Consider the following 24,673-nt stretch of genomic DNA (forward strand, 5'->3'; position numbering starts at 1 on the left):
TTACAACACACATGAATTTATTGTTGACATTGCTAAAAGGTCATGTAGTTGTAATTTTTGGGAATTAGTAGGAATTCCATGTAGGCATGTTGTAGCTGCTCTGAGTTATAGAAAGCAAAACCCTGATGAATTTGTTGATGCTTGTTACACAAGAGAAAAGTTTGCACTATGTTATGGATTTTCAGTAAGTCCAATCAATGGTCAAGATATGTGGCCAGAAGTTGAGATGGAACCACCTCTACCACCTGCATATAAAAATGGTCCTGGTAGACCTAAGAAGATTAGGATAAGAGAAAGTGGAGAGGATGGTGCAAGGAAGAGAAGATCTGGTGTTGCATATAAGTGCACCAAATGTGATAATTTTGGTCACAATGCTATGACTTGTAAGGCTACCACTCAGGATCCCAATGCACTTAAAAGAAAGGTAATTCATTGTGATATACATTTTGCCTTACATTCTACATTCTGTCTTACATTCTTCATTGTGATATGCATTGTGATGACAACCATACATTGTGTCTTACATTGTAGAGAAAACCTAAAAAAGGACATGTGCCAACTGCAACTGATATGCCAACTGCAAATGATATGCCAACTGCATCTGATATGCCTGCCCCAACTGCAACTGATATGACTGTTCCAACAAATGTGCCTGTTCCAACTGATCCACAGCCTCCAACTGATATGCCTGTTCCAACTATTATGAGTCAAACAGGATCTAGTGTGGCTGCCTCAATCACAAAACAATCCAGAAAAAGGGTTGAAAAAAAACCTATCATCAAAAGAAGGCAAAGTGAGAGGATCAAGTTGAGTTGGTTTAAAAGACCCATAACAGGTGAAGGAATATCTAGTGACAAACCAATTACCCTACCAGAAAATGAAGACATACCCACTTCAAAATGAGGGACTGATTATTATGTTTCTGCTATGTATTTTGTAATCCTTTTGGAAAACTCTTTTGTAATGCCAACTGATCTTTGAAGACATGTATTTTGTAATCCTTTTGTAACAAACATATGCACTTACTGTGATGATCAATTCTAATGTATCAGTTTAACATTATTGGTGTGTATTGTCTATAAAACACAATGGCTAGTCTGTCACATTTTTTTCTTGTTTTTCATAAACCATGAATTCTGCAGAGAGCCATGGCTAGTCTGTGCACTAATCTTACAACAAAACCATGAATTCTGCAGGACCTAAAGAAAAAGCCAAAGTATTTAATTACATTCACCTTGAATTCTGCACTGAAAAAGTTTAAGAGATAGACTACATTAATATATTTCAATTTATTTATATGTTTACTATGTCATATTTTCTTTAGAATTACTGACTATAAAATTGTTCTGTAGTTTTCTGATGATTTTGCAATTTTGCTCTTTCATTATGATATAACTTTTTTCTGTCATTATTGGTAGATTGAATGCTGAAAGTTTAATCAAATAATGATGCTGCACTGACAGTTTAAGATTGATGAACAGATTACATTTCATTGATGAACACATTACAAGTTCAACATTACATTGCTGAAAAACACTAATGACATAACAATTACATGACAGACTCATTAGACTAACTTAACCATAGCTGCTATCAACATCCATGACAGACCAATTACAAACATTAACCATAAATTTTTCCTCTTTTCCATTGCAATCTTTTTCTTCAGTTTTTCTAACTTGTTAAGCTTTCCGACTCTGCAATCTATCTCCTCAACAATCTCTTTAGCAAATTCAATCAAATAAGCCTTGTTGACTTCACATTGGCGGCATCCGGACGGATTGGTTTCTTTCACTGCAAACTCACTGACCAAATCATCCCACAAAAATAAACCGCACCCATTCTGCAATTTGAGACAAACACCACCAACAATTAATTTCGAAATCAAACTCAAAATAATAAAATGCTTCAAAATTGCTCACCATATTATTCCTGCATTTCCAAAATTTGCGACCGGGGTTTTCAATTGACTTGGAGACCAACAACTTCATGGTTTCATTGCATCCACATCTTGGTAAGTCGTTTCCAACTTCACTCGTGGAAGATGCCTTGCTGCCACCCATAACCCAGATGAAGGGGACACGGACGAAGATGAAGAGAGGGATGGATTTGGGGTAGGGATGGATTTCACGAAGAGAGAGAGGGATGGATTTGGGATAGGGATGGATTTCACGAAGAGAGAGAGGGATGGATTTGGAACCCTAATTTCTAGTTTATGCCATGCTGGAGACCTAATGAAGATTCACATGTGAAAATAAAAAAATTAAAAAGCCACGTCTGAAATAAAAAACCAAGATTCCATGCCACCTGGATATTAGGGGGTTCTATGAAGGAATCTACATAACATAAGGGGGGTATTGAAAAAATAACTTTACCAGGGGGGTAACCCTAAACTCGCTAACATTACAGGGGGGTAAAGTGTATTTAACCCATGAATGAATGATGGTAACGATTTAATAAAGACAAGCAAAAAAATTGTATTGGCTAAAAATAGAAACAAGTAAAGGAAAGATAAGGATTTCCTCCCACATTTGAACAAAGCATTGTCCTCAATGCGACAATATAAAGCACAAGGGAAGAAACAAGAAGATTGCTACTCGTCGTCACGCTGTTGGCCTCTGCGTGCTCTGGCTCTTGCTCGTGCACGCTCACCTCTTCCTCGCTGGGTAGGATCTAATCCTACATGCTGAATGTACTCCTGGATGGCATCAACGCGATGTGTCAAGGCACTCATCTGGTCTGAAAGCTCCGCCATCCCCTGGTCGTGCCAGTTTGCATAGTCATGTTGATCCCGCTGTATCTGCTGGATTATTTGCATCATTTATGTCTGGCGTTCTTCCATCCTCTGTTTGTGTCGTAACATCTCAGCGTAGATGTTTTCCCTGGTGGCGGGTTTTCGCTCATTTCTTCACTGGCCTCAGGAAGATGTCTCTGCAACATACTCAGGAGGTGGCTATGGCATGCCTCGGTTAAGTTCCTCCTCGACTTCATCTGCTTCATTATCAGGATCTCCTTCATTTGCCTCAGGGGCGTTCAGATCAAAAATCCAATTTGCCATATTCTGCGGATCTGTACGATTTCTGTTGGGCATGATGATGCTTCGAACTATCTTGTTTCTAACCATAGGATGATACTTCCCGTCGTCTCTGGCCTTGATGAGGTGTGATGAACGACAATAGTCGATGTCGAGGAACTCGGCTGGCAAGGCTGGCAAGTCGGCGAGCCTATCCCTCAAATTCAGGCCTAGTGCTATGGAGGTGATGACTCCCCCAAAATAGAACGCTTGGCTGCCTCTCATGCATGCAGCCTGAATGTTGTGCAATAGGAATGGAATGGCATTGAACGCAATCGGGGTGAACACACAGTGAAGAAAGAAGAGTTCCTTGGAGTTTACCTTGTGATTGTTGACTCTTCCGAAAACCGTGTGCCCTAGGACTCGGTGGAAATATCTTATAGCTGGGTTGTGAATGTAAGTTGCGTTGAGCGTATCTCAGCTTGTGGCGTTCATGTTGGTAAGGTTATGCCATACTCCAAATGCTATTTCTGACCATCCGTCAGGGATACAGCAGTGAACTCCCTCTCCATGTCGAAAAACTAGCATTCACGCTATTTGAGTTTGGTTTAGGGAATACTCGGTATCGAACATTCTGAATATGGCGACTCCGATGAGAAACTGAGTTGCGCCATGGGGGTAATGTAGGAGAAGAAACTTAGGAATTCCAAGTTTAGCGCCTCGTAAGTTGGTTGTGGTGTGGTGCAAAGTCGTGTCAAGTTGGAGTCGGTCAGCATCCAACCCACGCCATCTAAAAGTCCCAGCTCCGTCAGACATTCGTTATCGACATACCTCGTAGCTTGGACTGAACGTTGATAAAATTTGAGGTAGGTGTCTCTTTGGCGCTCGTCGGCTTCTCCATTTCTGAATACGACAGTTGAGAGGTCGGGAGCAGCTCTCTTTTGACGGGTCATTAGTGTGGTTTATGAAAATATAGGTGTTGGTGGGAGAGATGGATTTTGCGAGTTACACGTTTCTCGCTTAAAAGGATGTAAAGAATTGGTTAATGGAGAGAAGAGTGGTGTGAGTAGGAGATTAGGATGATTTGATGAGGAAGAAAAGAGGAAGTGCGCCTGTTTTTATAGGCACGCCCTCTGTTTTCGTGATGGTCGTCACGGGCCTGTTACGGTCGTCACGCATAACGGTTGCGTAACGGTCGTCTACAACGATCATCAATATGTAACGGTCATCTGCATTATGTGTGACGGGCGTGGTGGATCCGTGACGGGCGTCACGCCTGTGTGGTGGGTGTCACAGTACATGTGACGATCGTCACATGCTCGTTCACAAATTTTTCATTAAATGTAGCAGCAGTATAATAAAGTATAATAAAATGACTGAAAAATAGAATTCATTGTAGAAGCATAAATAAATAAATAGCAATGTTATTAAATTAAAAGATTAAAGTTAAATGTAATATTAAAAGAAATAATAACGATAAAAGTGATAAATAAAAGCAATGAATAAAAGCAATAAAAATGTGCTCCCTCCCGACACCAAAATATAGCAGTGTCCTCATTGCTTAGTGTGAGTAGGAAAGATCAGTGGTCAGTGAAATCAACCACGGTTCTGCCCCAATGCAGCTACAACCTGGTTCAAGTGATCAAACTGTTCGACAGCTACATCCATTAGGCCTAAGACATCAAGGCGCATGATCTTTATTTCTTCTTTCACAGCGGTAATGTCAGTATGGAAATCATCCAGATGGGTAAGAAGCATGGCTAGATTATCTGCATAGGATGGAAGTTCCGGTTCATCTATGTTATAGTAGTTTTGAGGGGTTTCAGGGTCAGATTCATCAACATGGATAGGGTCATTTACATACTCATATATAGGCGGTGTCTCAGGAGGTGAAGGTGATCTAAATCATAAAGCCAGTTATTTCGGTTATGAACACTTGTTCTCTCATGGTTAGGCAGGGTAAATAGTCGGACAACTTCGTTGTTAATTAGGTAATCAAAAGTATTTGGGCCAAGGTTTCCTATGATTCTACAGTCAAAGCAAAATTCAATGTCCATATGTCGGATGTGTCCAAATGGTACATGCTCGTAGAGTGGGCGTCTAAGTCCAATGGCATCAGCTATCATGGTTACTAGGCCGCCTATTATGATTGGGGTGCGATTGTTATTTGTAAGGTGAATGAATCTCTCCATCATAAATCTCACAACATTGACATGTCGACCTTGGTCGATGCGGAGTAAGATGAAAAGTTCATCTCGTGACAGTATGGTGTTGTTCGCTTCCTTTCCAAATAGGGTGTGGGCTAGTATTTTATGGAAGTAGCGGATAGCAGGGTTGTGGATCATTTGGGAGTGTATCTCATTTGGGTTAGGGTGGTAGTCTCCAGTTAAACTACCACAAAAGTAATATAGGTCGATGTCATCGATTAATTCCTCTTGGCGGGTAGCGAAAACAAATGGGACACTAGGAAATCCTAGGAGGTCAGCAAGGTCTCTACGGTTATAAGTGAAGTCCATGCTAAACAGCCTAAAGGAAATCAACCCTTTGTTAAGTCCGTAACCATGCTCGGGGTTGTAAACTAGGGAGCTAAGGAATTCTAGGGTGAGTTCACGGTAAGTGACAAACCTTCTCTTAATAGCAGCATTCTCCCATCCTAGCTGGTTAAACATAAATAAGATGTTGTCTCAGATACCTAACCTATCCATGGTAGCTTCATCATAATATATGGATAAAGCGATATCCTTTTGAGCTAAATAATCATAGAGCCTTCTCTGAACTCTGCCTCTGAAAACTGTGTCTACTGGTTGCATGATGAAAGTTAGTGACTAACTAGTTATAAATTCGCCTGTTAATCAGTATCCAATGTTTCTAAGTTAGTAACTAGAAGCAACAAGTATTACTGCATAGAATCAAGGAAGGGGAGAAAAAAATACAAATGAAAGTCAAAGAAGGAAAATACTTAGTAACAAAGATAACAAGTAAAAGAAAAGGCGGGTTGTCTCCCGCTAAGCACTTTGTTTAATGTCGTAAGTTCGACAATAACGTTGCGATGTACTAATTTTGGGGTTGAGCAGGCAGCTCTATAAGTCTTAGACTATTTGAATAGTCTCTATTGTCAATATTATGATAATGTTTTAATCGCTGTCCGTTTACCATAAATGGTTCACTATTCCGACCTTTGATTTCTATCGTACCGCTTTTAAGGACTTTTGTGATTTCGAAAGGACCTGACCAGCGAGATTTAAGTTTTCCCGGAAAAAGCTTAAGTCTCGAATTAAATAGTAGTACTATGTCGTTGACATTAAACTCTTTCCTAGATATACGTTTGTCATGCCATTTTTTGGTCCGCTCTTTATATATCCTAGCATTCTCATAGGCGTCTAGTCGAAGTTCTTCCAATTCGTGAATGTCCAAAATTCGTTTCTCACCTGCGGAAGTATAATTTATACTTAGGGTCTTAATTGCCCAGTAAGCTTTGTGTTCTAATTCCACAGGGAGATGACATGATTTATCATAGACTAATTTAAAGGGTGTGGTCCCTATTGGGGTTTTACAAGCTGTCCTGTAGGCCCACAGAGCTTCGTTTAGTTTAGATGACCAGTCTTTTCTGGATATTCCGACAGTCTTTTCTAGAATCTGTTTGATCTCTCGATTCAAAACTTCGACTTGCCCACTGGTTTGTGGGTGATAAGGTGTTGCTACACGGTGTCGAACTCCATACTTCAGAAGAAGTTTTCCAAAGATATTGGATATGAAATGTGAGCCACCATCACTAACTACTAGTTTTGGCACATCGAATCTAGGAAAGATGATGTTCTTGAACAACTTAATCACTACTCGTGTGTCATTTATCGGAGAAGCTACAACCTTGATCCATTTTGAAACATAATCGACAGCAACGAGTATGTACTTATTACCAAAAGAAGATGGGAATGGTCCCATGAAGTCAATCCCCCACACATCGAAGACTTCCACTTCTAAGATTCCTGTTTGTGGGATTTCATCGCATCTTGAGATGTTACCAGTGTGTTGGCATCGGTCTCATTTTATAACCGTATTATGGACATCTTTCCATATAGTAGGCCAAAAGAGGCCCGATTATAGGATCTTAGTACAGGTTTTTGAAGTACTTGCGTGCCCACCATAGGGAGCGGAATGGAAATGAGAGATTATGTCGTCTATTTCATCCTCAGGAACACATTGATAGAAAATACAGTCGGTACCTCTTTTAAAAAGCAGAGGTTCATCCCAGTAGTATTGTTTTAGATCATGAAAGAATTTCTTCCTTTATTGGTAAGATAGGTCCGATGGAAGTACTCCAACAGCTAGGTAGTTGACAAAATCAGCATACCATGGCAGAGTTACATTCGTATGAATTTCTTCCACGGATTCTTCTATTTCGATATCATTTATTGTTAGTTTAGACATGTCACTTTCCATTTGGGCTATGAGTCATTCGTAAGGGAAATCGTCATTGATTGGAATTTTTTCAGGTTTATTCCCTTCGATTCGTGATAAGTGGTCTGCTACTACGTTTTCAGTACCCTTCTTATCTTTTATCTCTAAGTCAAATTCTTGTAAGAGTAAGATCCATCTTAAAAGTCTTGGTTTGGCATCCTTCTTACTTAACAGATATCTAATAGCGGTGTGTTCAGTATAGATAATGATTTTATCCCCTACTAAGTAGGAATGGAATTTGTCCAAGGCGAACACAACGGCTAAAAGTTCCTTTTCAGTGGTGGCGTAGTTCATTTGGGCTGGATCTAGTGTTCTACTTGCGTAGTAGATAGCATCAAGTTTCTTATCCTTTCTTTGTCCTAGTACTGCGCCTACGGCGTAATCACTCGCATCACACATGATTTCGAAAGGTAATCTCCAGTCAGGTGGTTGCATTATGGGTGCGGTGATTAAAGATGTTTTTAATTGGTTGAACACTGTTAAACATTTTTCATCAAAGATAAAATCAGCGTCTTTCATTAATAAACATGTAAGTGGCTTGGTAATTTTCGATAAATCTTTGATAAAACATCGGTAGAAACCGGCGTGTCCTAAAAAGCTTCGTATTTCTCATACGGTTTTTGGAGGTTGAAGGTTCTCTATGATTTCGATCTTGGCTTTGTCTACTTCAATTCCTTTATCAGATACTACGTGACCTAACACGATTCCTTGTTGAACCATGAAGTGGCATTTCTCCCAATTCAAAACGAGATTCACCTTTACGCATCTTTCAAGTACCATTTCGAGGTTTGATAGACATCCTTCGAAGCTCTGCCCACAAACAGAAAAGTCGTCCATAAAGACTTCCATAATGTCGTCTATAAAATCAGCGAAGATTGCCATCATGCATCTTTGGAATGTTGCGGGAGCGTTGCATAATCCAAATGGCATTCGTCGGTAAGCGAATGTACCATAAGGGCACGTGAAGCTTGTCTTTTCTTGGTCGTCAGGATGGATTGGAATTTGAAATAATCCTGAATAACCGTCTAGATAGCATAAGTGGGAATGCTTAGCCAATCGTTCAAGCATTTGGTCAATGAAAGGTAGAGGAAAATGATCTTTCTGAGTGGCTTTGTTTAGTTTTCTATAATCGATGCACATTCTACTTCCGGTCACAACTCTTTGTGCTATAGATTCGCCCTTCTCATTCTTAACAACTGTAACACCCCCTTTCTTGGGTACTACATAAACGGGGCTAACCTATTGACTATCGGAGATCGGGTATATGATTCCAACATCTAGTAACTTCTTTACTTCATCCTTGACTACCGTACTTAAGATTGGGTTGATCCTTCTCTGGTGTTCTCTAGAGGTTTTACAATCTTCCTCCAGCATAATGCGATGCATACAGATAGAAGGACTTATCCCTTTTAGGTCGGTGATGTTGTATCCTAACGCAGTTGGATATTTTCTTAAGACATCTAGTAACTTTTCAGTTTCCATCTGTCCCAAGTCAGCGTTGACTATTACTGGTCTTTTGAGTTCAGTGTCTAGGAATTCGTATCTTAGGTTATTTGGTAGTGCTTTTAATTCCAAGTCAGGTTTCTTTGGGCATGGCATATGGTTGGGCGTAAGTGCTAAGCATTCGCTTACACTGTCATTTTGGTATGGTTCATGCCAATTATCATCTTCAAATATTGAAGGGATTTGGATTTTCATTATATCAGAGTATGTGGTTTCTTGCATCTCCATCTCTCTTACGCACTCGTCTATGACATCAAGTAGATAACAGGTATCGTCTATAGCTAGCGCTTGTAAGAATTGTGTCAAGATGAATTCAACCTTTTCCTCTCCAACTTCGAATGTTATCTTACCTCTCTTTACGTCTATTATGGCTCCGGCGGTAGCCAAGAATGGCCTTCCTAATATAATAGGTGTATTGGCATCTTCTTTGATGTCCATGATTATGAGTCTGTAGAAATGTAAAATTGTCCTACATGTACGGGGACATTCTCTAGGATACCGACAAGATATTTGATTGAGCGGTCAACTAATTGAGCAGACATCTTGGTTGGTCTTAGTTCTCCCATATTGAGCCTTTTATAGATGGTTAGGGGCATTACACTAATGTTGGCTCCTAGATCACATAGAGCTTTGTCTATGACGAATTTTCCGATGACACAGGGTATGGAAAAACTACCTGGGTCTTTTAGTTTGGGAGGCATGTTATTTTGGATTATTGCGCTACACTCAGCAGTATGTGTAATTGTTTCATTATCCTCAATCTTTTTCTTATTGGATAGGATCTCCTTAAGAAATTTGGCATATGAGGGCATTTCTATGATGGCTTCTGTAAAGGGAATTGTAATGTTTAGTTGCTTCAGAAGTTCAACAAATTTCCTAAATTGCCCTGCAGTTTTAGAACTTGCGAGTCTTTGAGGATACAGAATGGGTGGTTTATAGGGTGGTGGAGGCACATAAGGTTTTTCTTTCTCTTCGGCCTCTCGGGTATTATCTTCCATTTCCTTCGGTTCAATTACCTGCTCAGTTGTGGTTTTGTCTGGTTTTTGGTACATGGCAGGGTTTTGGAGTCTTGGATCTACGGGTCCGTCTATTTCTTTTCCACTCCTCAGTATAACGGCATTTGCATGTCCTTTTGGATTAGGTTGCGGTTGTCCAGGAAATGTTCCAGCGGGAGCGGCAGTAGATGCTTGTTGTTGATCCACTTGTGAAATCTGCGTTTCAAGCATTTTATTGTGGGTGGCTAAGGCGTCTACTTTGCTCGCTAGTTGTTTAAGTTGCTCGCTGGTATGTATGTTTTGGTTCAAGAAGTCTTTGTTTGTTTGAGCTTGGGTAGCTATGAATCTTTCCATCATTAATTATAGGTTTGACTTCCTAGGCATGTTAGGAGCATTATTAGATGGCTTTTGATATCCAGGCGGAACAGCTGGTGCTTAGCCAGGTGCATATAGGGCGTTGTTATTCTTATACGAAAAATTAGGATGGTTTTTCCAACCTGGGTTGTAGGTATTCGAATAAGGATTTCCTTGTGCATAATTCACTTGATCGATTGGGACTCCTGCTAATATCTGACATTCTGGTGCAGTGTGTCAAGGGTTTCCACATAATTCACAGTTTGGAGTCACGACAACCACGGTGGTTGCGGGTGGTATGGTCAAGTTGTCCAACTTTTGAACAAGGGCATCTACCTTGGCATGTACATGGTCAAGGCTACTGATTTCGTACATTCCACTTTTTGTTTGGGACTTTTCTACTGGAGTTCTTTCACCTCCCCATTGACAATGGTTTTGGGCCATGTTTTCAATGAGTTGATAGACTTCGTTGTATGGCTTGTCCATAAGTGCACCGCCTGCGGCAGCATCTACTGTCAATCTTGTGTTATACAGAAGCCCATTGTAAAATGTGTGAATGATCACCCAGTCTTCGAGACCGTGATGTGGACATATCCTCATCATGTCTTTGTATCTCTCCCACGCGTCGTAGAGAGATTTTACATCTTTTTGTCGAAATCCATTGATTTGAGCTCTCAGCATAGCAGTTTTGCTCGGCGGAAAATATCAGGATAAGAAAACGTTCTTCAGTTCTTCCCATGTTGTAACTGAGTTGGATGGCAAGGATTGCAACCAAGCCCAAGCTTTGTCTCTTAGTGATAAAGGAAAGAGGCATAGTCTTATCGCATCTTGAGATACATCATTCGCCTTTACAGTGTCTGCGTACTGCAAAACTTGGTCAGGTGTTCATTAGGGTCGTCCGTAGGATTTCCAGCAAATTGATGTTATTGGACGGCTGAAAATAATGAGGGTTTCAGCTCAAAATCATTTCGATTGATAGCAGGGGCAGCAATGCTGCTGTGAGGTTCTTGTTGGGACGGGGTAGCGTAGAACTTAAGAGGACAATTTTGTGGTCCTTCTTCAACCATGGTTGGTTTTTTGTCTTGTTTAGCAGTAGGAAAGAAAATATCGGGAATATCGTACCTTTGTTGGTACTATAGTATCCGGCGTCTTATATATAAGAAATGCTCTAGTTCAGCGATTGGCGGTGCTAAGTTATCGCCTTGTGAGCGAGTACTTGGCATACAATCGGGGGAAATAAGGGAAAGGAGATTAGTTTTTATTTTTACCTTAGTCTATACCGTGCAACGAAAGAATCACATTATTTGACTAAATTAGGTCCCCGGCAATGGCGCCGAAAACTTGATACGTCTGGTGACTGTATATAGAATATAGTCTATCGGGTACTTGACTACAAGTGCACAGTCCAGTCGTTTTAGTTTTAAAAGATATCGAACTCACAGGGACCGATCGTCAAACTAATGCTACTGACGTTACTATGTTTAGCTAAGGGAATGATTTTTAGAAGATTGGTTGAAGAAAATTAAATCTAAGGAAAGTTGAGTTTTAAGAAAGTATTAATAGGAGGAATCAGTATGCAACGCATTAATAGTCAGGGATTCGATAGGTCACCGGTGTATAATTTAAGTACCAAATATCTTTCAGTAGAAAATACTTATTTAAAAGGCTTTATCTCACACTCTCGTGATTGTTGATTCGGCCTATACCTTTAAGTCAAAATGTACGCTCTCGCTGTCCCATTTGAAGTTAAAAAATACTTTTTGAAAATAGATAAGTTCTAATTGCTTTTAAAGTGCTCTCGCTGTTTTTAAAATCAATGCCTAGTTTTTACTATCCAGTTCGACCCTCACGCTCTCGCGATTGTCGGTTCTCACCCCTTAGTTAATTTCCCACTCTCGTGGCAAAATCGTATTAAATAACTTCTCACTCTTGTGACAAAGTTAATTAAATTTAAATTAAAAACTACAACCGAAAAGATTGTTTGAGATAAGAAGTTTTTCACCGATTATTATTAAATCCCGTCTAATTAAATTGTTACATACCGATACCGGTAGTTTAGCCAGACATGTTAAATAGCGCAAACACAAACGAGCATAAACAAATTAACAGTGCAGCAAACATAATTATAACAATAATAGAGCAATAATAATAATAATTGAATAAAAACCTGGCAATTGGATAAATAGAGTACGTCGAATCTTGAAGTACTTGAGCAGTCCTCCACAGGTTGGTAGGATTCTGCTTCTATGAAACAATTGCTAAATCTAAATCAAATAAATTATAGTAGTTCCCCAGTGTAGGAAACTACTACTTTGGCTAACTGAAAAACGGAAAGGGAAGGGGAAAACGGAAACTGTAAACGGAATGGTAACTGAATTGCGGTAAAAGAAACAGTGTTGCTGAAGGAAAATAACACTAAAAGTTGAATTGCTGTAGAAAATAAATTGCAGAGAAAAATTAAACGTCCCCTCTTTCCCAACCTCCGTCCTTTTTATATTCCTGGTAGGTCATGGCAGTTGAGACAAACAAGGATGACTCAGTTGAGTGAGGAATCCATGGGAAAGTGGTTATGTTGCGAGAATTTAGGCACGTTTGGTTTCTTCTGTTGACTGCTTCAAGGCGTTGATTTTGGCCATGTGACGTTCGTCATGGGCCTGTGACGGTCGTCACAGGCTGGGCGTGCCGGTCGTCATACGCTTTGTGACGGTTGTCACATCAATAATTTTTGTGTTATGCTGCTTTCTCTTTTTCTGCTGCTTTCGCTTCCTTTTCTTCTTCTTTTTCTTCCTTTTCTACACTTTGCTCATTTGTGCATGGTGATTGAAATACCTGCAAAAATAACTCAAATACTTGCGGAATAATCAGAATATAAACAAAAGTGGTACGATATTTGAGTGTAAATCAAGGCAATAATACGATGTATTTTCGCATTATCACACATAGAAAGCGTCGTACGGGTCATCTCCCATTTCAGACCCATAATGAGCAGGCGCCTCAAAAGGCTCTGCACGATCCCCATCCCCTTTGCCTCCTACTGGTATATGAACCAGACTCTTCTTGGCGTGGATGAAGCTCTCGTCTTGTTGGACTAATCCTGATGTGCTATCATTCCTCCTTGCCCCAGCTTCTGCATCCACAACCCTCTATCTTTGGGTGATTGCGAGCATTATTTCTAATAGTTGATCCATTTTCTCTTAGATCGCATTGATGTCTGTCCTCATGGTAACTTGGTTAGCCTCCACTTGCTCTAACGTCATCTTATAGTTGCTTCGCATCTCGTATCGGTGTTGATTAGTCAGTGTTACTGGATATAGGGCAAAAGGTTGGGTAAGTTTTTTTGAACTGAAATATGTGATGGGGTAAATGCATGCAAATGAAAAAATGTCCTTCTTTTTTTATTTATTATTTCGAGGGAATTTTCATCATGATTGTAGTTATATTAAGCATTCAAATAAAACATAAAGTCAGGAAATAAAAATGAGGATCATCCTCCTCCATTCAAATGTTTAAAGTACGGAATACAAAGGCATAACTGCCCAAATCGATACAGCTCAAATACTAAACTTTTGTGAAAGTATAAACTGAATACAAGAAAAACAGAAGAATCACACAACGGTCTTTCGAGTTATGAGTTCTTCTAATTCAAACTTGAACCTCTTCACCATCCCCTCACACATCATAACAAAATGGATTACAACGGGATGCATGCCATGTTGGTCCAATCCTTCCACTGCCTCTCTCAACCTCCAAGGCATTTCTTAGGTCGTCCAGATGCAGAATTCTACCAAACCGTTAAGCTTTGTACGGTACCCATCTTTGTCCTCTTGCAGAAAATTGATAGTTCTTCTGAAGGTATCGTAATCCTCAATGACTTGCTCTCTTTCCCTTAGCCATATCACACTGTCTTGATGGAATGCCTGGAATCTAACTTTCCAATGTTGAGCAATTTGTCTAGCATTTTTTGCTTCTTGACATTTCTCGGCCCAAATCGTAGGTGTGACTCGAGAAGCTTCAAGGGCTCTTTCCTTAAGTCGGCGCTCGTGCTCAGCTTGGGTCTCAACATTGTGGAAAGAGATAGTGAGATCGTGTATCTTAGCCTCCAATATCTCTCTAACTTCTTTTTTCTCTTTTGTAGCTCGTAGCCACCATCACTTATTCTTTTGGCATTCTTTCTCAACTTGTTTCAACTGCTCCTTAATGGTTTCTAGGCAGTGGTCAGCTTGTCCCATGCCTACTTTCACCTTCTTTCTCTTGTGTCTTCCTTATCGACCTTTTCCTCAGTCGCTTCTAGCTGAGCCTTCTTCCTCTCTAGTTCCCACTTTATTTCATTTCTTTCATTTGAAACTTGCTGGAAGCTGGTCTGTAGCTCTTCATTTTCTCGTCTGAGTCTTGCTATAGTAGCTCTCAACGCTTCCACTTCTTCCATGGAGACAGAGATGGGTTCTGGTGGTGGAGGTTGAGTTGGAGGATTTATGATGAATGGTAGCTTGATCTCTTGACTTCTTCCGGTGACCCATTGATAATAGGGTTCTCTATCCCCTATGACACCCTTTCCTTTGTCTTGTCCTCTGAAGCGAACTTTTCCCCAAGCTTGAATAACCTTTCTCAACATAGCAAGATCCTCCATATCATGGAACACAAAACCTTCTAATAACTGGTCATCTGGCTTGTATGTGATAGGATAACCCAACTGCCTCACTGCTAAAACTGGATTGTGGTTAATGCACCCTTTTGACCCTATTAATGGTACATCCGGAAATTCTCCAAAACTAGTAATTGTATCTTCCACATTCAAACCATGAGGATACCAAATAATGGTATTTTCAGTGAGTCCTACTAGCTTTTGAGACCACTCATATCCATCCATCCCTTCAATTGTATCAACATATTTGAACACATGAGAGACAAACCATTGGTAAAGGAGCGGTATGCAACATAACATCAATCCCCATTTCTTCTCGAAGCGTAAGTGTAAGGTGTGATAAACATCTGCTAGGAGTGCGGGCACTGGATCTTCATTCTTAACCTTAACGGGCCAAAATACGCTAATAGCTACTGCATCAATTAACTTATCCATATTAGGAAATAACACCAATCCAAAAATGAGTAAAGCCATAATAGTATCATGGGCTTCCCACTTCTGGGCTTTAGCAAAGCTTTGAGCAGTCTTCTCCAAGTACTCTTGTGGAATTCCTTGTACCTTCCCCCAATTTTTGATGTTAGGGGTTAAATCTTCGACTGGGATGTCTAATACTTCTGCCAACTCTTCGGGTTTAGGGATTTGACCTAGATCCCTTTCATTGCTCCTAAGGTTATCCGTTTTCATGATAATAACTTAGAGTCATGGACCAAGTTCAGTCTTCCATCGCAATGATGGGCCAGCCACATCGAAATGGATCCTCATATTGTTCGAACAGGGTGTAGACCCTTCGGTTCAATACTACACGATCGCCGATCATGAAGACGGACTTCAGTTTAAGATGAGGTTCCCAAAAAACGGATAACCTTAGGAGCAATCCTTCGGGTTTAGGGATTTGACCTGGATCCCTTTCATTGCATAAACATCATATTGCATTCATTATGAGCATAACTAAATCATTTACAGACTTTTTATTTTCAGGGAATTTCAAAATTTTCAGTTAATTAAGCATTCAAGAACAAATGGAGTCAGGAAAGAGAAAAACATTCCAAATCAAAGCCAAAGTACTTTGTGTGAAGGGGTTCGTTGCATTCAGAGATGGGTTGACTAACATCCGTCGAGACGCATTCGCACTCAGATATGGGAAGATTCTACACTTGTTGTCTGTACCGGTACAAAAGGATGCTATTACCGCACTAGCCCCGTTTTATGATCCACCACTCAGAAGTTTCCTCTTTAGAGATTTCCAGTTGGCCCCGACTTTGGAAGAATTCAGAAGAATATTGGACTCTCCTAAGTAGAAGAAGGGACCATATAGGGGATTAGGTCAAATCCCTAAACCCGAAGAGTTGGCAAAAGTATTAGACATCCCAGTCGAAGATCTAACCCCTAACGTCAAAATTTGGGGGAAGGTACAAGGAATTCCACAAGAGTACTTGGAGAAGACTGCTCAAAGCTTTGCTAAAGCCCATAAGTGGGAAGCCCATGATACTATTATGGCTTTACTCATTTTTGGATTGGTGTTATTTCCTAATATGGATAAGTTAATTGATGCAGTAGCTATTAGCGTATTTTGGCCCGTTAAGGTTAAGAATGAAGATCCAGTGCCCGCACTCCTAGCAGATGTTTATCACACCTTACACTTACGCTTCGAGAAGAAAGGGGGATTGATGTTATGTTGCATACCGCTCCTTTACCAATGGTTTGTCTCTCATGTGTTCAAAGATGTTGATACAATTGAAGGGATGGATGGATATGAGTGGTCTCAAAATCTAGTAGGACTCACTGAAAATACCATTATTTGGTATCCTCATGGTTTGAATGTGGGAGATACAATTACTAGTTGTGGAGAATTTCCGAATGTACCATTAATAGGGTCAAAAGGGTGCGTTAACTACAATCTAGTTTTAGCAGTGAGGCACTTGGGTTATCCTATCACATACAAGCCAGATGACCAGTTATTAGAAGGTTTTGTGTTCCATGATATGGAGGATCTTGTTATGTTGAGAAAGGTTATTCAAGCTTGGGGAAAAGTTCTCTTCAGAGGACAAGACAAAGGAAAGGGTGTCATAGGGGATAGAGAACCCTATTATCAATGGGTCACCAGAAGAAGTCAAGAGATCAAGCTACCATTCATCCTCGATCCTCCAACCCAACCTCTACCACCAGAACCCATCCTTGTTTCCATGGAAGAAGTGGAAGCGTTGAGAGCTACTATAGCAAGACTCGGACGAGAAAATGAAGAGCTATAGACCAGCTTCCAGCAAGTTTCAAATGAAAGAAATGAAATAAAGTGGGAACTAGAGAGGAAGAAGGCTCAGCTAGAAGCGACTGAGGAAAAGGTCGATAAGGAAGAACACAAGAGAAAGAAGGTAAAAGTAGGCATGGGACAAGCTGACCACTGCCTAGAAACCATTAAGGAGCAGTTGAAACAAGTTGAGAAAGAATGCCAAAAGAATAAGCGATGGTGGCTACGAGCTACAGAAGAGAAAAAAGAAGTTAGAGAGATATTGGAGGCCACATCAAGGATTGCTCCTAAGGTTATCCGTTTTCATGATAATAACTTAGAGTCATGGACCAAGTTCAGTCTTCCATCGCAATAATGGGCTAGCCACATCGAAATGGAAGTTCTGAATCGGTTTACTCTAAGTGGGATCCTCGTATTGTTCGAACAGGGTGTAGACCCTTCGGTTCAATACTACATGATCGCCAATCATGAAGACAGACTTCAGTTTAAGATGAGGTTCCCAGAGTCATGGACCATGTTCAACGTTTCCTCATAATAATGGGCTAGCCATATTATGATGGAAATTCTGAACATATCTACTATAGGTGGAGTTCTCGTATTGTCCCAATGAGGTGTACACCCCTTGGTTCAATACTACACAACTCTGGGTTCTAAGTTCTTCTCAAAGCTCGGGTACGAAGCTTATCTCACAACATGTGTCAAACACCATAGATCACCCAACATAATAGCAGAATAAATTACATAGCATAAATAGTACATCAAGATATACATAAGCAAGTAAAAAGCGGTATTTTAACATTAATAGCAAATTGACTAAGTTAGGCTTGACTCTCTCTTGCTTGGAGCTAGTCCCCAGCAAAGTCGCCATCTGTCGCATCTCAAAAAATACGATTCCTCGCGATGGTCGCGGAAAAAACTTATGTTCGAGCAGAGTCGCCACCAAACTTTATTTATTCCAATGAAGGAATAGGAAAATATCGATAAAACCTTTGAAGAATAGAATAATGGTCGTCACAACCATATTCGGGTTCGGGAGTCGATTACTCGAGGGGAAGGTATTAGCACCCCTCACGTTCGTTGTACTCAACGGGAACCTTTTAGTCTTTATTTGCTATTTGAATGTTAGTTGAATGTTATTCCCTTTCTTCGGGTAATTAGAATTGATAATAGTGATGGATGAAGACCTCAGAAGGAGAAAGGGGAGTTTTTTTATTAGTGTGCTCGCGAAGATACAACAATCTTCTGCCTACGTATCCTTATGGTGCAATAAGGAAATCAGAGCATTCGTAGTTCGGGGAACTACGGTTTGGTTGGTGTTTTTTAATGAACGACTGTGTAGATCACGTTCTAAAGGCTAAACGTTGACTTGTCTACTCTCGGCGGAGGCTTAAGCACTAGTTTGTTGTGCGCATTAGAAATGATTAACAGTGTTCTTTTTTTAAAAGAGTTTTGGTCACGCGGGGGTGACAAGTTGAATTGATTTGTTTGATGTTTTGTTTGATTGGTTTTAATCGCACGGGGGTGAGAACAAATAAATTTGATGTGTTTAAGATATTTTGGAAGAATGACAAAAGATCGAGCAATGTGGTGCACACCAATTGTTCAATTCTTTCGAGGAATAATAAGGTGAACACCTTCTATTCCTTTTTCGTTCGAATTATTTTTGAAAGTTTGTTTGCGGAATTCAAATATGCACGGTAGTGAGGCGTACGCCTCCTACTTGCTTACTCAAGGAATAATAAAGCGTGTGCCCTTCATTCCTTTATCTAAATTAAACTAGAGTATTTTAATCGGCAGTCGAAAGAAAAATCAAGCAATATGGCGAGCGCTAATCGATCAATTATTCGAGGAATGGTGAGGCGACCGCCTCCCATTCTTTTGTTGCCCGATGTATTTTATAAAAAAAAAATCTTTCTTAGAAGTTGTATTCGATGCAGGAAACTAACTTTGAGTTTGTATGGTCAAGGTTTTAATCGGATGATAAGAATTCAAGCGATGTGGCGTACGCCAATCGTTCAAGTAATTGAGAAATAGTGAAGCAGACGCTTCCTATATTCTTTTTCATCCCAAGTTTTGAAATTAAATATATTTTTGAGTATTACATTAATTTAGGAAAATGATTTGTATTTGTAAGTTTTTCAGGGTTTTAATTAAATGACGAAAATTCGAGCAAAGTGGCGAACGCCAATTATTCGAATAATCGAGAGATAGTGAAACATGCGCTTACTATTCTCCTTTTCATTCAAGGATTAATTATTAAAATAAAGATTTTTGAATTTATAATTAATTTGAGGTAGTGAATTTAATTTCATGTATTTAGGGGTTTTTTTAGTTTTTTTAATTGAATGAAACAGCTTTCAAGAGTATAATAATTAAATACTTTGAATTCGATTTTGCGACACTAATAGGGTTTAGCTAAAATGTTTAGTATTTAATCAAGACCTAAGTTAACAACCAAAACCGTAATGAAGGGAGCACTTATTTGTTTTCTTTTAAAAGAAAATATTCCTTTAATCATAATAATCTGGACAAATAAATAAAGGAAATATAAATTAAAAAAAACAATGATTAAATTAAAGCTAGGAAAATAATAATCATAAAAATAAAAAAAAAGTAAATCAAGAAAACAGGGGTGCAGAAGTGAAATAAGAGGTTGAAGCCCATATGAAAAATCGTGAGGCCCAAAGCTTTATTTCCTCTACCAGATTGGATAGGTCCGGAAGCCCAAAGATCTCTTATGCTACCCGATCCACAGGCGGACTCACCAGGGAAACACGTGGCCATGATTCAATGTATTTCCACTACCACATGGCAGAATGATAAGTATACCAGCTTTGGAAACTGGCACAGGTGACAGCTAGCTACCCTATGCTACTTGAAAAGATGAGAACGCGGTCACGAGGCAACGGTTAGATGCATCCTTTCACTTTCAAAATAAAATATAGTTTAACAATGTAAAATGGTCACCTTAGACTTTCTAATAAGAAGTCCTGGGATGCGTCTTCCATCTTCGGCATCACCGGCGCGACGGTGGGGAAACCGACAATGGCGCCGCCGTCAGCCTAAAACATCGACCTAATAAACACCCTTCTCTTCTCCCCTGTCTAAAACCTACTTAAATCTCAAATAATGGTGATACTTAACCGGACTTGAATCATGTCGTATATTCTACTAACGAAAACCAGAATCCGACCAATGGTCGATGATTCAGCGAAACAAAAAAAACAGGTTTAAACCAAGTTAAAGAGCCTTGGATCCAGCTCAATCAACGACAACAAGTTAAGCAACAAGATATTCGATGGTCACTACGAAGACATTTAAAGGAAAAGAGAATCTACCAACTTCCAGGTTACAGTCTTTCTGTTCTTCGTTCCTTTCTTTTATGTTTATGTTTGTTAGATCTTCCTCTCCAACGTCTGTTGTACTGCTGTTTGTGATACAGGAGGTCAAGCTCTTCAAGCCCTGATTTTCGATATAAAAGTGAGAGTTGAAACAAAGGACTGATTGAGCTTTAATGGGGGTTTTCGATTTGAATTTCGGTCAGCATTTATGCAGAGTAACAACAGGATTTTTTCCTCTTTTCTTACAATGATTGGTGGCCTTTATATAGAGCCTTTGGGTACCAGGTTTCTTTCCTCTTCACCCCCTATGAGCTGGCGAGCGGATCAAGATTTTTCCGTTAGGGAAAATCTCTCACAGATTCTGCGTGGTCCTCCAAACGGAAGTGGTCCCAAAATGAAAATATTAAACATTTGGTTTTGTCTGTAGCGAAAGCTTCAAAAATGTGACCCATCCCACTGACTCCTTCATTAAACCTTCACTGCACTAAAATGTATGCTTGCTGTGGTAAGAAAACTTGATTTTTACTGTTATGTAATTTCATCCTCAAACCCCTTACGACCCTTAACTATTCCTTATTTTGCAAGTGTGGTCTTCTTTTTCTGTCAACTGATATGACAGGGCGTTTCCTCACAACTTCCAGAATTTTAAGCTTCTCTTGGTTTATGCAGCTAACATGATGTTACTGCACTCGTATTAAGCTGCTATGCAGTCCATGCCGGTCTGTTGTGGAATGGATAAAACATTTCCAGGATATGGTTATGGATACTGAGGCGAATGCCAGAGCATGGTTGATGAAGAGTGTGTACCAACTCGGGTGTGGTTGTTTTCTTAAGGCTACGTTTCTGTTGTCTATTCGTATGATAATTGTGTCTGCACTTTGACCACTGCAACATTTGATTTCCGTTTGGACGTTGCTTGGTATCGTGGCTCCTTGTGTTGTCGTGTTATGCCGATGCTTATGTTGCTCACGTTCCAATTTGATGGCCATTGGTTTGCAGGACATGTGATTGGTGACTTAGCATGAAGGTAATAGATGTCATTTTGCAGGTGAGACGGTAAAGTTATCAATTACGACAACATGTTATTCTATGGCAACAACAACCACTTCAACGTCAAACTTGGCATAAATACATGGCAAAACTCCTACCATGAGCACGGCCATCAATGCGACATAACGGAGCAGCATGAAAATGATCCTCATCATGTTACGATATAACAGTAAGTTGTTAAAACCATTAATTAACACCAGCCTGACGTAATGGCGAATGACATATATCATTTTCACTATATCTAATCGTTTCAATCTTTGTTAGGGACTGCATGATCAAGGCTTCATGGCTTAATGTCATCCTTGGGGTTTTCCAATAATTCTTGAAGTATATTATGGCAATTCCTTCCAATGCCCAAGAGTAATTAAACTCTAAAGGTTTCCATATGTTCCTTAAATATTCCTGAAGTCAACACATTCCATTTCTTTGCAAAAATCTGCAGAAGGAGAATCCCACAAAACACATCACTTCAAAGGTTGAACATCACTTTGTCGGAATTGGAAGTATCATGAAGAGCAACTCTCATCCACCACCAATATCACCGGCTTCACTACTGCCATGTCAAGCCTCGCCTCTTCAAAGCTTCAGCGATAGTACAAAGGTGCAGCAATTCCTCTAGCAAATTCAATGGCTAACAATCATCCCGAATACGAATCATTGTTGTAGGCGGTGATGGTGATAACGTCACCATGTGAGACTCCAAGATGGAGAAGGCCGTGTGCTAGTAATGTTACTTCCTCCACAGACTGTTGCCTGGTTTTGTGGTGGTTTCCAGAAATGGTTTGTGCTTTGAGGTTTCACCGGTCGGGTATAGCTGGCCTAAATCAGTTCTGGTTACTTTGTCTTTGGTGTAATAAGATACCTGTATTTATGTACTATCTAGTGGCTGTTTGTTTCGGTGATGTAAAGTCATTTCTTCTGTCGGATGTATTATTCATTGGTTTATATTAATCCTGTAACTGCACCATGGTCTGTCATGTGTTGTTGATCAAAATAATGGTTTGCAGGTTGTACTGTAGGTCGGTAAATGCAGACTGTAATTCGGTTTGTGAACATATTTTGGAAATGTGTTGTCTCTTGGTTCACGTCTTCATGGTGTGGGATTATAAGTTATGGCTAATGTAAGTTTGCTTATGATGGTGTTATTCATGTGTACTTAGACTTGCCTGGACTATTTTAAATAAAAGCCATGTCTGTTGTAAGCAAGAGTGTCTTGGCTTGATTAATTTTTGTAGGCATGCCATAAATAAATGCAGCTTGTCTCGAAAGAAATCTAAGTGGAAACAGGTAAAAATGGAGATGGATTAGGTTAAGTTTTTATGGTATGCAATGTAGGTTAGTTGACAAGTCAGTTAGGGTTGATCGAGAAAGTCAGTTGTTCAGGAAAAGGTCAAACTTGTAATTTTATATGTATGGATGCGAAATGATCTAGGCATAAAGGAACTTTTTTCATTTGGTGATTGTTTAAGAACGAATGGACTTGAATGATATTGTATGGGAGTGACTCAAATTGACTTTTTGAACCACAATATATATATTGAAAATGATCATGTGAACACGATTACCACTTGAACCAACGATCCATGAATAAACAATGAAGGAAACATGACCAAACCATTGTACAATGTGGGGATGATACAAGTCTTAAAAGAAACCCTATGCCTTAGCAAAAGCCAACTAGAAATGAAGTTGCATAAATCAAAGGGCACCAAATGACCAGACCAGAGACAAACCATGCACTGGAAGTAATTTAGATGAAATCAGCATAGCCAATGTATGAACAAATCATGGGTTATGGACAAAGAAATAATCGGATGAAACGCCATAGGTGAAGGAAGCAGATGAAATCAAGCGATGAATGATGAAGAATTAAGGAGGACTCAGGGTTGGGAAACTAACAAATAATGCTAAACCTGATTAGGTTTCATGAAGGTTTGGTCAAGTAAAGATCCCTAAGTTTTGAGTCTATGCATCATACCCTCTGGTTGGGGATGTCTAACGAAAGTTTTGAGACTATCCCAACGAAATTGGGATACGACAATTATTATTCTGTTTCCTCCCCAGTTTATCATCTGGATGGCACCATTCCCCCTGAGTTATATCCTTATTGGGTCGAGTCTTTAATTGGCCGTTTCTTTCTAGTTATTGCCTAGATAGATCTTTTGGTCCCCGAGAGTTTATTACTCAGTAACTGATAATATTCTTCTTGATGTTGAGTATTTTACCTTTACCCAGTAACTGGTAAAAGGTAATTTACTTCCTTTGTTTTCCCCAGCGGATTCGTTTTCACGTTTCTCCAGCAAGTCTACCCTTGATATGTTCATCCTAATCGGTGACGGATATTCTTCATATTTGGTTTTCTACCTAGTAAAAAGGTAGTCGTACTCCCTATTTTATTCCCCAAAGAGTCTATACTTGATATGTTCACTTTAACCAGTGACAAATTTTCTTTTCTTTGCGGTCTTCTACCCAGTAACTGGTAGATATAAATACCATTTCCCCTCTGAGTTTATCCTTGATATGTTCACTTTAATCAGTGACGAGTATTAACTCTTTGGTATTCTACCCAGTAGCCAGTAGTTATAATTCCTATTTTTCCCCGGCAGTCTATCCTTGATATATAACGAATATTCTTCCTCATTTCCCAGGTGGTCTATCCTTGATATGTTCATCCTAATCGAAGACGGATAGTCTCCCTTTGAGTTTATCCTTGATATGTTCACTTTAATCAGTGACATATATTCTCTTTTTAGTCTTTTGCCCAGTAACTGGTAGTTGTAAATCCTATTTTGTTTCTTTCCCTAGTAGGTGAAGCTAGCGGAAATATACCCGAACGTATCGCACGCTCGAACATACAACAGAGTCGCCATCGAACTTTATTTATCCCCAGAGGGAAGGGAAAACATCGATAAAACCCGGGGGAAAGAGATATACTGGGTAAGGAAGTCGGTTATGCAAGGGGAAGGTATTATCACCCCAAACATCCATGGTACTCCATGGGAACCATTTTGATTATTCTCGCTCGAATTAGTTTTAACTAAGGATTACTCGCAAAGAATGGGAAAAGGAAAG

At 39.7% G+C, this 24,673-nt stretch overlaps 1 protein-coding gene, 2 long non-coding RNA genes and 1 other non-coding gene across 8 annotated transcripts; 2 read left to right on the top strand and 2 right to left on the bottom strand.

Moving 5' to 3' along the window:
• Positions 1 to 1,579: 1,579 nt before the first annotated feature.
• On the bottom strand, positions 1,580 to 11,366 carry LOC127081180 (uncharacterized). The gene is made up of 2 exons (XM_051021463.1): positions 1,923 to 11,366; positions 1,580 to 1,843 (listed from the first exon to the last, which is right to left on the bottom strand). Exon 1 carries the CDS (start codon positions 10,324 to 10,326, stop codon positions 9,415 to 9,417), a length of 912 nt encoding a protein of 303 aa, XP_050877420.1. The 5' UTR covers positions 10,327 to 11,366; the 3' UTR covers positions 1,580 to 1,843; positions 1,923 to 9,414.
• Positions 10,898 to 11,004, top strand: LOC127088856 (small nucleolar RNA R71). Its single transcript, XR_007790668.1, has one exon. It is a non-coding gene; the product is annotated as a small nucleolar RNA R71 (small nucleolar RNA).
• A 1,854-nt stretch (positions 11,367 to 13,220) lies between the features above and the next one.
• LOC127081183 (uncharacterized) lies at positions 13,221 to 20,741 on the bottom strand. Its single transcript, XR_007788069.1, has 2 exons — positions 20,549 to 20,741; positions 13,221 to 13,627 (listed from the first exon to the last, which is right to left on the bottom strand). It is a non-coding gene; the product is annotated as an uncharacterized LOC127081183 (long non-coding RNA).
• On the top strand, positions 19,476 to 22,762 carry LOC127081181 (uncharacterized). 5 transcript variants are annotated; one of them, XR_007788068.1, is made up of 4 exons: positions 19,476 to 20,558; positions 20,653 to 21,366; positions 21,551 to 21,770; positions 21,866 to 22,762. It is a non-coding gene; the product is annotated as an uncharacterized LOC127081181 (long non-coding RNA). The 5 variants fall into 5 exon arrangements; XR_007788066.1 differs by having other exon boundaries at positions 20,653 to 21,056; positions 21,171 to 21,770; XR_007788065.1 differs by having other exon boundaries at positions 20,653 to 21,056; positions 21,221 to 21,770.
• Positions 22,763 to 24,673: the final 1,911 nt, after the last annotated feature.

This window comes from Lathyrus oleraceus, chromosome 5 (genome assembly GCF_024323335.1).
Source record: "Lathyrus oleraceus cultivar Zhongwan6 chromosome 5, CAAS_Psat_ZW6_1.0, whole genome shotgun sequence".
Taxonomy (NCBI): Eukaryota; Viridiplantae; Streptophyta; class Magnoliopsida; order Fabales; family Fabaceae; genus Lathyrus; species Lathyrus oleraceus.